A 12,031-nucleotide genomic window follows, 5' to 3' on the forward strand; every position below is an offset into this window, starting at 1 on the left:
CCTGGAAATTATATTTCTTTTAAAAATGGTAACTCTGAAAAATAGATATTCGTGCAACATATACCTTGTACAGGTCATGAGACACTGACGAGGCACTTTAAATTCCTTCTGTTTTACTTTGCTTTTTAAAAGGCACAGATAGCAAGACAAATCTAATTGTTTAGACTTTAGACACTCGCCGCTATCTGGGCTCGTTTCCTTCATGACAAAACATGGACTTTAATAACATCGGATGAGTGCTTTTCACATCTTTTTCTTCTTAGCAGAGAAAGTTGTTTTTCTTTGTTGTTTGTTTTTTGTTTTTTTTCAAATCCTACATGGAATCTCCATATAGAAATAGATAAAAGAAAGCTGCTTGGCTAAAGTTGAAGTTGAAGGCCAAAGGCCCACCAGTCTCCCATAGACCTTTCTACCTCTAAGTGTGGCAGCTCCAAGGGCACTTCGGAAGCCTGAGGTTCTGTACAATACAGTTTAAACACTTCCAATCAAGTGGCTGACTGTAGTCTCTTCTGGTTCTAAAATTCACTATGCACCAAAGCCAAAGGTTTCCTACTCCTTATCTATATATTTTAGCTAGAAACCTTGTTATACTACACTTTAAAATCAGTAGATGAAAAGTGGTCAAAATTTGTGTTAAATACAGCAAGAAATGAAAAAATCTAAATAATTCTATTTGCATACCTGAAGATCAAATCTGATTTTAAATGTTTTCAAACATTATTAAAAATTATATATTCACAACATCCAGGAACATCAACAATACCAATAGTCACAAGCCCTATGAACTGCATCCATTCAGCCACCTATCACAAATTCCCTCTGGAAATGAGAAGTATAAATGATTAAGAACTAATTAACAAATTATTGAATTAATTTATCTTCACATTACATGGAATATATCTGTTAGTCTGACTTTAATACAACACTGCTAAAAACAAAATAAAAGATTCATACCTTTACAGAGGTTTTCATATAAGCTCTCAATGGTTAAAAGCAAATTCTTTTCCATAACTAATCCAAATACAGCCAACCAATGTTTTCTAAAGCACTGTAATAAATGCATTAGAGTCCATGGTGGTTTCAAGTACAGCATCTAAAAAGTATTTAGAAAAAAATTAGCATCTATTGATTTATTTATTATTACTATTATTAAAAAGTACAGTTGACTCCCGAATAATATGGGTTTGAACTGTGTAGGTCCAGTTATAGGCAAATTTTTTCTAATAAATATGCACAGTAGTGCTATAAATGCATTTTCCTTATGGTTGTCTTAGCATTTCTCTAGCTTACTTTATTATAAGAATACATTTTATAATACATGACTGTTTATGGTATCAGTAAGGCTTCTAGTCGACAGTAGGCCATTAGCAGTTAACTTTTTGGGAAGTCAAAGTCATACACGAATTTTCATTTGCATGGGTGGTTGGCACCCCAAACTCCCATGTTGTTGAAAGGTCAACTGTTCCTATTTAAGAGTCCCTACATATATTTCTTGGCAAAATATAGCTAGTTGAATTCTTTTTAAACTAAAAGATGTTTTATTAAAAGCCAATCATAATCTTAAAATGCTAATTTCATTGCAAATTGCTTTTGTAAAATTCATATTAGTATTAATCCTTATGTAGTTTCAGAAACAATATGTGCAAAAAGCAAGCATAATTCTAATTAGAAGAAGCACAGTTTTAATTAGCAAAGATCGGCAATCTACTTTTCGACACTCATTTATATGAGGAAATTAATCTAATTATTTCGTGTAACTGGTGAAAAAATTGATACAGAAAAAAGCTGTCAATTATAATTGACACTTGCTACACTCTTACAAAGACATGTTTATAAAGATCGATCATTTAGTACTACGAGATGTCAGCATGTCCTTTTCTGTTTCATTCATATCAAATCACTGTTCTAGACTCTATTATGTAATATCCAATTTAAGTCAGCCCTCCTAGAATCTTCTAATTATTCTTCATCATCTTGGTTCAACACTTGATAATATAATCAAGTAGCAAACACAATATATTGGCAGGTATCAGAATCTCACTGAATTTCTGGAATAGACACAATCTACAACTGATGGCAATTAATGTTTCTCCTAGCTATAAGTGTGAACAGCAAACAGACATGAAACTGAAAAAGCCACTATTGCTGAATACGGTGTTTTACTAATTGCAGAAAAGATGTGAATCTAAAGAAAATTCAAAATATCTTACTAACAGAATCAATGTTATATTGATTCTCATATTTATGACATAAGCCAAAACATACCTTTCTTTTTTTGAATTCGTATTGTAGGACAATTCCCTATAATAGACATTTTGACTCAAACTAATATGAAAGAAGTTTTTCTGAATTCAATTTAAGCTCCTGGGGGCAAAGTCTCTGACACGTAACATATGCACAATAAATATTGGTTCACTGCAAAAAAATAACTGAATAAATATTGGTTCACTGAAAAAAATAATGAAATATAGTTCTAATCTTTAGGAAATATCCATCATTTAATTTTCAAAATTTTATTTCGAAAACTTCAAGAAAAAAGTATAATGTGAAACATTATTACAATGAAGCTTACATATTTTATATAAGCTATATTTCTTAAAATAAGGTAACCAGTCATTAGCAATAAAAAAGAACTTTTCAACTAATAAGAGTTTAAATAATCACCTCCACCCAGAGGTTTCCAAAAGCAAGTTTCATTTCTGTTTCTAATATTGAAGATAGAGCTGTTCCAAGAGATTTTTCAAGATCAGATACTATGCTTTCAAGTAGAATGGGTAGACCAGAATCTGGAGATTCTTCCTCATTGCTCTCTTCCAAAGGTGTTTCTTTAAAACAGTTGCAAACTTTATTTAGGACACTAATAGTAAATATTTTACACATATAATTAGTATTTGGCCATAAATAATAAACATTTTATGTATATAATTAGTATTTGAGTTACCTAAACAACAAACCAGTACTTTATTTTAAAAACAGTATTTAGAAACATGTATCTCTAGTATAATTGTTTTAGATGTGATATCAACACATTACATGAGCAAATTCTTTAGCTTTTTGATGAAAGACAACTGCATATTTTCATTAAAATAAAAATTTAAGAAATGCGTGGTTTTAACTATTATTTTAATTTTACTCCCAAAAATACAAAAAAATCAAAAAAATGCTTTGAATCTATTTACTTTAGAAAACCAAGAACTATGGATCCAAATGTGTTTTCTTCCAAAAATAGCATATTCTTCCAATTATAGCTCACATCAATAATTTTTTTTGAAAGGACCAAAATCTCCATTATGCCCTCCATTTTAAAAATGAGTTTTTATTATTTTTGCCCTTATGCCCTCCATTTTAAAAATGAGTTTTTATTATTTTAACTGATATTATTTCATTACCATTACTATTTTGATACCTGGAAACAACTACAATTTCTTTATAGAGAAATTCAAAATATCAAGTGGCTTATCTCTATAAATACGAACTAAGGTTTTAAATTGACAGTAATATAATGGGCAAAGTAAAAGCATGCTACCCTTAAAATAAGATAAATTAGAATATTTTGTTACTCCTTCTAAATGCCATTTTGAATATTATGACTAAAGAAATTTTATTACGAAAATGGTCAAATAAGTACCATGTGTATACAGGAATTCTTATGCTATTATATATAAAAGTACATACGATACAGAAACTTAAATAATTACTTTCCCCACAGAGGGAAAAGGCGGTATGTGTTTTTAAATTATGTCAGATTTGATATAACATTCCATCAAATATCAAGCTATAGAACAGATTATTCTGGTGGAAAAAGAGGTAATTCTGGTTAGAAAAAAATAAAGCCTTTAGTTTTCTTAACTATGAGTTTAAAATTAGAAAAAAAACTAGAAATTAGAAAAAAAACTACAGCTAGAGTCTTTCAAGTTTTTCTATTATTGGGTTGTTACAGTATTAACAGAAAATTATGAACATGAAGCTAACTTTACAATGAAACTAAAAATTTCCATTTAGAATGAATATTTTCTGTAGCCAAAATATAAAATGTATGTTGAGTGTACAAACAAAACTTCATATTAATTTATAAAAGTGTATGTAGAAAGTAATACTATTAATTATGATTTCTTTTGGATTACCATTATAATATTCATTTATTTCTACCATTTGCATGCAAGCAAATATTCCGGACAATGCCATTTTAAATGTCCAATTATGTGAGAACAAACATTCCAAACAACATTATTTTAAATGTACAAGATAAAAATCTGCTATAAATTCCAATTGTTATCAATAATGTTCGAATATAAAATAAAATACATTTCTAATTATTCAAAGTAAAAATACTACCTGCTTTCAATTGCTGCTTAGATATACAAGGCTGGTGATATGTTTCTGTGTTCAGAGATAAGTTTAAGAACTCTGCACTCAATTCTTCTTTACTGAGCGACTTCACACTACTTATTAAGCCTTTGTTTCTTAAATTTCTGTCATCCCTAAGGTTGAGTTAGAAGGAAAAAACATTTTATTTCTTATGAGATAAATCACATGGCAACTCAAAACATGGAATCTAATCAGAGATTTGAGATTCTCAGCATGTACAAACAAAAGAGAACAATTTTTTAAAATAGAGAAGTTATAAGGATTAACAAGAGAGCCACGTCATATGAGCTTTTGAGAATAATAACATCCAAACAGAAATACACAGAGAGAGCCACAGTAAGAGAAATAATTTACACAGAGCAGGCAATTACAAACTTACTCAAAGTGAGCATAAGACAAATGGTGTGAATTTGCTATTTGCTGAAAGAAATCAATATGATTAGCATAGTGCTTGGGACCAATTTACATGGCTACAGAGAAAGACAAGGACATTAATAAATGGAAAGACATTTAAGGACTTCGATGGGGCAGTAATACAATCAGATCTGTGTTTATTATTGTTCTCGAGTCCAGCAGGCTTTTAGTTTTTGTTACTGGCAGAGTACTTTGGTCAGACCAACCCTCTTACAGATAAGAATAGAGAGATTTGAACCAAAAAAAAAAAAACTATTTGAAGACACTAGAAAACAATAAAATGTAGGCAGAAGTTGGCAGGGAGACTACCCTCAAGACTTAAAAACTATACTGGTGAGAGCTACAAGTCTATCTTTTTGTCTGAAGGTGTTCCCCAATTCAACAATGTCTTAAGACAAAAAGCCACAGCCTTAATGGCTTGAAATGTCAGAAGACAATATTCAGGGCTGGCCAGAGCAGGTAGAAAGTTAAGAGGGAAACTGAAGAATGAAGGAAATCAGAATACATGAGTCCTAAAATCTGCATATGAATTCTGCCCAGAAAAAAACAACACACAGCCAAGAGACGAAGCTATCCACAGAACCGGACTCAGCAATGACACAGAGGTTGACACTATCTGACAGGAAAAGATAAATAGTATGCATAATCAGATGGGAAGTTTCAGCACAGATGAAAATTATAAGAATCAAATGGAAGTAGTAGAAATAAAAAAACGGCAATAGAAATGAAAAGAGCCTTCAACAAGCTCCTCAGTAGACTAGATAGAGGTGAGGAAAGAAACAAAAAACTTGAAGATAGGTCAAAAGAAATTACCCAAACTGACACTAAAAGAGAATACAGTTTAAAAAAATCCAAGAGCCGTGGGACAATATGAAATAGTCTAACATATGCATATGTATTAGTCATACATTGCTGTGTAACAAACTATCCCAAAACTTAGCAGCTCAACACAAACATTTGTTATTTCACATAGTTCCTACGAATCAGGCATCTGGGAGCAGCTGGAATGAATGGTTCTGGCTCAGGGTCTCTCACAAGTTTGGAGCATGTTGTTGTGTAGGGTTGCAGCCATCTCAAGGTTTAAATGGCACTTATTCATGAGATTGTTGGCAGGCCTTAGCCCCTCACTGGTTCTTGGCTGGAGGCTTTAGTTGCTCACCATGTGGGCCTCTCCACAGGACTGCTTACAGCATGGCAACTTGCTTCCCCAGAACAAGCAATCCAAAACAGAGGGGGAAGCAAGAAAGAAGGCCCAGTCTTTTATAACCTAATCTCAGAAATGGCATTCCATCACTTCTGATGCATGCTATTTATGACACAGACAACCAACCCTGGTAGAACGCAGGAGGGGACCACACAAGGGCCTTAATACTGGGAGGCAGAAACCATTGGGGTCATCTTGGAGGCTGGCTACTACAATGTAATTCTATAATATTACAAGGAGAAAACAGAAAACAGGGAAGAAGAAATATTTGAAGAAATAATGGCTGAGAATTTTCGAAAACTAAAGACAGACAACAAATCATAGATCTAAGAAGCTCAGAGAACACCAAGTAAGATAATTTGCTCTCCCCTACCCTGCTCCCACCCTCTCACACACACACGAATGCCTGGGCATATCTGTTAAAAAATGCTAAAACAAACTGCTAAAAAGGCAAAAGACAAATCTGGAAAGCAATGAGAGGAAAAAAAAGACACATTACTTACAGAGGAATAAAGATAACATTTACAGCAGACTTCTCATCAGAAACCATATAAACTAGAAGAAAATGGAGTGACATCTTATTATATCGGAGAATAAAAAGTCAACCCAAAACTGTATACCCAGTGACAATATCTTTCAAAAATAAGAAGACAAACAAAATCAGAAAATTCATTGCCAAGAGACTTACACATGTCAAAGAAAGTTGTTTAGGCAGAAGGAATACGACACCAGACAGAAACTTGGATCTATAAAAAGAAATGAAGAGTGCTCAAAATGGAATGCAAGATTAAAATATTCACTTTTTTTCTTCACTCTGAATTGTTTTGAACAGTAAACGAGTGAAGCAAAAATAACAGCAAAGTATTATGTGTTTATCATTCACATAATGTTAAAAATTTAAGACAACAGCACAAAGAATGGGAGGAAGAAACCGGGAATATACTGTTGTTAAGATCCTTACACTACGTGTGAAGCAATGTAATATTATTTGAAGGTAGACTTTGATCAAATAAAGATCTATACTGTAAACACTAGGGCAACCATTAAAAAAGTTTTTCAAAAAGGTTTAAATAAGTCAATAATGGAGATAAAATAGTACCATAAAAAGTATACAATTAACCCAAAAATATAAAGGAAAAAAGAACGGATAAAATAAAAAGAAAATAATTAGCAAAATGGTAGATTTTGATCCAACCAATTAAATGTGACTAGCATAAACTTATCAATTAAAAGACAAAAAAAGAAAGTACCAACTACATGTTACCCACAAAATAATATAGACACAGATAGGTTAAAAGTAAATGGATGGAAAAAGATACACCACATAAATACCACCCCCCAAAAAACTGGAAAAATGTTAATGCTTAACAAAAGAGACTTTAGAACCATGAATATTAACAAGGACACAGAGAAACATTATACAACGAGAGAGGGGTTAATTCTCGAATAAGACAATCCTAAACAGTCCTAAATCTGTATGCATCTTGCCATAGAGCTTTAGGACACACAAAGTGAAACAAAGAGAACTGAAAGAAACAGACAAATCCACAATTATAGTTAAAGATTTCAGTTCTCCTCTCAGGAATCACAGAATAAGCAGACAGGTAATCAGTAAGGTTACAGAAGACCTGAAAAACACTATCAACCGTGACCTAATTGAAATTTATAGAATACTCCACCCACAAGAGCAGAATATACATTCTTTTTTAAGTGTACATAAAACATTCACCAAGGTAGACCATATTTCTATCCATAAAACAAACCTTAACAAACGTAAAAGAAGTCATATGAATTATGTTCTCAAGTCATAACAGAATTAAACTTTACAAATCAATAACAGAAAGATAATTGGAAAAATTTCTAATATTTGGAATTTAGGAACAAACGTCTAAATAAATCTGTAGATCAAAAAGGAGGTCACAAGGAAAATTACCAAGAATACTGAACTGAATGAAAATAGAAATACATCGAAATGTGTGGGATGCAATTAAAGTGGTACTTAAAGGGAAATTTACAGCAGTCTCAAATAAATGACCTAAGCTTTTACCATAAGAAACTAGGAAAAAAGCACAAAAAGGCCTAAGAGTATCTGTGGGCTAATGGAGTGTTCTTCATATCGAGAGGGATGTGAGCTACACGAGTGAATGCACTGTCAATACTATATAGTTGAGACGTGTGTATTTTTCCCTCAAAATACAAAGAACTGTATAAAATAATCATATAGGAGGAAGGGAGTGGATTAAAGTATAGCTAAAGAATGGCAGAATTTTGATAATTGTTGTAGCTGGCTACTTAGTTTATTAATTCTTCTTAACTTTGAATAATATTGAAATTCTCCATAATGAATCTTTTCAAAAATTAAAATAAATGAAAGAGGGCAAGTGTGGAAGTAGAGAGTGTGTTAGTCTTAGAGGAGAAAAGGTAGAAAAGAGGAAAAATAACATGACTTGACATAGAATGGTGGCAGGGATGATAAAAAAAAAGAATACAGTACCCGCTAATTGACTAGATATAGATTATAAGGGAAATGAAAGGCAAGTATCAAAAATGACTCTTAGGTTTCTAGGTTTCTAGCAAATGAGCAGAAGCTGGCATTTTTCATTCAGATGGAGAACAATTTAGGAGGAAAGATCAAGAGGTCATTTTTGGAGGGAGCAGTGGCAGATGTCTATGAGACACCCAAGTAGAAATATCGAATAAGTAAATGAGCATACTACCCTGGAGTTTAGAAGAGAGACATGGACTGGGGATATTAACTGGGGGTGCTGGCCCATACTTAGGGCTGTTAATGTAAGCAAAGCACTAAAAGGATGTTAGTACATAGTGTTACAGGTTTTCCTGTTACTATCATTACCAATTAATGTCATCATTATCATCTATTTACCAATGTATCCTCACAAGAAATGTGTGACTTCACATAGTAGGCATGATTACTGCCCTTTATAGGAAAAACATAAAAATAAAAAATAGACCCACCTACAAAATGACAATACCCAAAATTAAAAGTAAGGTGTGACTATGAATTTTCATTTCACTAAAAAAAATGTTACTTCTGCTTACCGCAAACAATGACTACAACTGATGAAGGCTCACCAATTTAATTTTCATTCTAAGTTGAACCGAAAAATATAAGTTATATAATTATCTCTCAAACTTAGCTTATCTCAAATTTAAAATGACCAGCACATTGCTAATTTTAATTCAGCCTTCAACAAACTCCAATATATGTTATAAATCATAAAACAATTTAAAACCTAGAGATAAAAATGGCCAATAGTTCCTTTAATACCAAAAAGAATAACATCTTTGAAGACAGCTAAAATAATTAACCAACCTCCTTACATGAAAAATCTTAGGGCCATTCGTTTCTGTAGCCACTCCATTGCATGGAGAATGTAGGCATGATCATGAAACTGTAAAAACCCCACTTTGCAGTGATTTTTAGTCAGAAAATTCAGACTAAAACTGCAAATTAAAACTGCTCTTCTTGGTTCCTCCAGAGCCTTTTCTCACATGATGAATACGGCCTCATTTGGCATTGTGGTACCTTCACCTTTAGAACTTAGGTAGGAAAATATTAGTTGGGAATAGAAGAAAGGAAGAAAGAGAAAGAGAAACGGAGGAAAAGTATCTTGATGCTATTCTACTGTGTACTAGACACTAAGTCCTTCCTGCATACTACCTGATTAAATACAATCACCTCATAGGGCAGGTATTATTATTCTCCCGATATTTTACACTTGAGGAAACTGTTAAGCAACTCCAAAGTCACAAAGCTGGTAAGTGGCAGATCTAGAACTCCAACCTAGTCACTCAACAGGCACCCAGAACACGGCTACAGCAGCATCAGCCCTTTTCCCACAAGTTAATTAATTAATTAGTCAAACTTCTTGCCTCAGGACCAAAAAATGTCAGATTTATATTTCTGAACTAGTTTACTGGGATATTGAATTGATTTTCCCCTGCTTTCTCAAAAGTTTTCTGACTCATATAAATTAAGTTGAAACGAATCTTCATTTACTTGAGACTCGAATCTCATTTTTCTATAGCTTACACGTTATAAAAATGTGAGATAGTACAGCATGGTGACTACAGTTAATAATACTATATTGAAAATTTGAGAATTGCTAAAAGAATAGATTTTAAAAGTCCTCAACGCAAGAAAAAAAATTTTTTTGTAACTAGAGATGGTGACTGATATGTTTACTAGACTTATCTTGATCATTTCACTATATAAACAAATAGCAAATCATGTTATACACCTGAAACTAATATAATGTTATATGTCAATTACGTTTCAATAAAAATGGAAATAAAAAAGATGGTGAGATAGAATCGAATATGCTTACTGGCAGATTTAGAAAAGTATACATGTTTTTGATGTTTGGTATGGCAGATAGTGTATGATTTTAAAAAATTCTTTGGTATAATCTGCTGTTTTTTTAAAAAAGAATAAAATGACTATGAAACTCACGTGCACAGTATAACAAGAGAACAAGGGAATAATTCCTGGTACTGAAGACAGCATTTTAATACTCGATCATCATTGTTCTCATCACTAAATCCATCTGCAAATTTAGCAAAAGCAATTGTCAATAAGCACTAGAAATCTGGGTACCATATGAATAATCTAAACCGTACATACATATCAAAAACATCTAAATCAAAGAAAACCTTTTAAATAAAAAAAGGAAGATAAGACAGTAAAACAATACCTTGAAAATTCTGGATCTAGAACACAGGTAGGATATAGTTCTGAGTTTGACAAAATGGTTAGTTTACTACTAAAACGAAATAGAATATGCCTATTAATAGACTCAAAGAAATGTGATCAGTAGGTTAAATGCTGGACTAGAAACCAAAAGCTATGAATTCTGGTCTCAAGTCAGCCACTTAGAGATTAAATCATAATTTACTAATAATCTCTAAGTGGCTGACTTGAGACCAGAATTCATAGCTTGAGACCAGTGTGTAATGAGTAACTGTTCTACCAGCAACAGAACACTTTCATGTGTGTTTTTCCTTACTCTCTAAAGCAATAACAATTTAGAGATGTACAGGAGAGGGTAATATGGGCCCTAGGCAGAGAACACAAGAAGTAATCCCTAACAAATGTTAATCAGTGGCTGACAGGGTGTCCTCTCCCATTCTCCAAGCCTTAATGCATATAGTAAAAGTTTGTTTTTGTGAAAATAATGCAATGTGCAGAAATAGGACCAAAGACAGTGTTTCTCCTAGATCCTTATACTACCTGCCTCTGAACTCCCCAGGGCCCTTGTTAATAATACAGATTGCAGGGCCGCACTCCAGATTCACTTCTGTATAACAATCTCTGGAGCCTGGGCGCAGAGATTCAGGCCCTCAGCAAGTCCTTTACACACTAAAATTCAAACTATACTGGCCAGTGAGCTTTAAATTTATTCTCAGATTATAACTCCCTCACCTCAACTTTTAGCCTATATTAAGTAGACCCCTAAACATGTAAATTAGAAAACTCATTTATTCCTGAAATCAATATTTATAAAGGGCCTAATATGTGCCAGGTCACTGCGCTAAGTAACTGGATATGCAAAGACAAAGTGGGAACTCACAGTCTCATAGAGAAGTCTAGACAGAACTCAGCCGATCTCAATGAATGAGCCTGATGGATATTTAATTCAGTTCTTTAATCAGACAACTAGTGAGCCTGACGGATACATATCACAGCAGCCAATTTTCTTTCTTTTTAGCTCACAGAGTAAATACACAATAATGCAAAAGAGGCAGCTCAAATTCATCAGTTACCTTTAAACAACTCAATTCAACAGACAAAAAGAAGTTTAAAAGTTACAGTTCACTGCTCTAAATATTTCAAAGTTCAAGAATATGTCCTACCGCTTTTTCTAGGATATGTGGGGCTGGAAAACACACCTAATACTGCAGGAATATTCATGAAATATTCAATAAATTTTGTTTAATAATACATATCATTAACATATTTTAAAATATATTATGGCTATATAAAATATATGGCTATAGCATTGGATGTAACTTCTCCAATTGTTA

The 12,031-nt window shown here is 32.7% G+C and overlaps 1 protein-coding gene across 7 annotated transcripts in view; it reads right to left on the reverse strand.

Annotated features, from left to right (window-relative positions):
- SWT1 (SWT1, RNA endoribonuclease homolog) overlaps window positions 1-12,031 on the reverse strand; it is a 138,037-nt gene that overhangs the window by 102,448 nt on the left and 23,558 nt on the right. For all 7 annotated transcript variants that reach the window (XR_002781407.1, XR_002781408.1, XR_002781409.1 and 4 more), the window contains exons 10-13: window positions 10,461-10,554; window positions 4,336-4,481; window positions 2,665-2,825; window positions 955-1,093 (exon numbers count right to left, since the gene is read on the reverse strand). Coding sequence is in view for 3 of the 7 variants with exons in the window: in XM_023533239.1 (XP_023389007.1) it covers window positions 955-1,093; window positions 2,665-2,825; window positions 4,336-4,481; window positions 10,461-10,554 (540 nt within the window). In the remaining 4 variants the exon portion in view is untranslated. The remainder of the gene's footprint in view (window positions 1-954; window positions 1,094-2,664; window positions 2,826-4,335; window positions 4,482-10,460; window positions 10,555-12,031) is intronic.

This window comes from Pteropus vampyrus, unplaced genomic scaffold (assembly GCF_000151845.1).
Source record: "Pteropus vampyrus isolate Shadow unplaced genomic scaffold, Pvam_2.0 Scaffold98, whole genome shotgun sequence".
Taxonomy (NCBI): domain Eukaryota; kingdom Metazoa; phylum Chordata; class Mammalia; order Chiroptera; family Pteropodidae; genus Pteropus; species Pteropus vampyrus.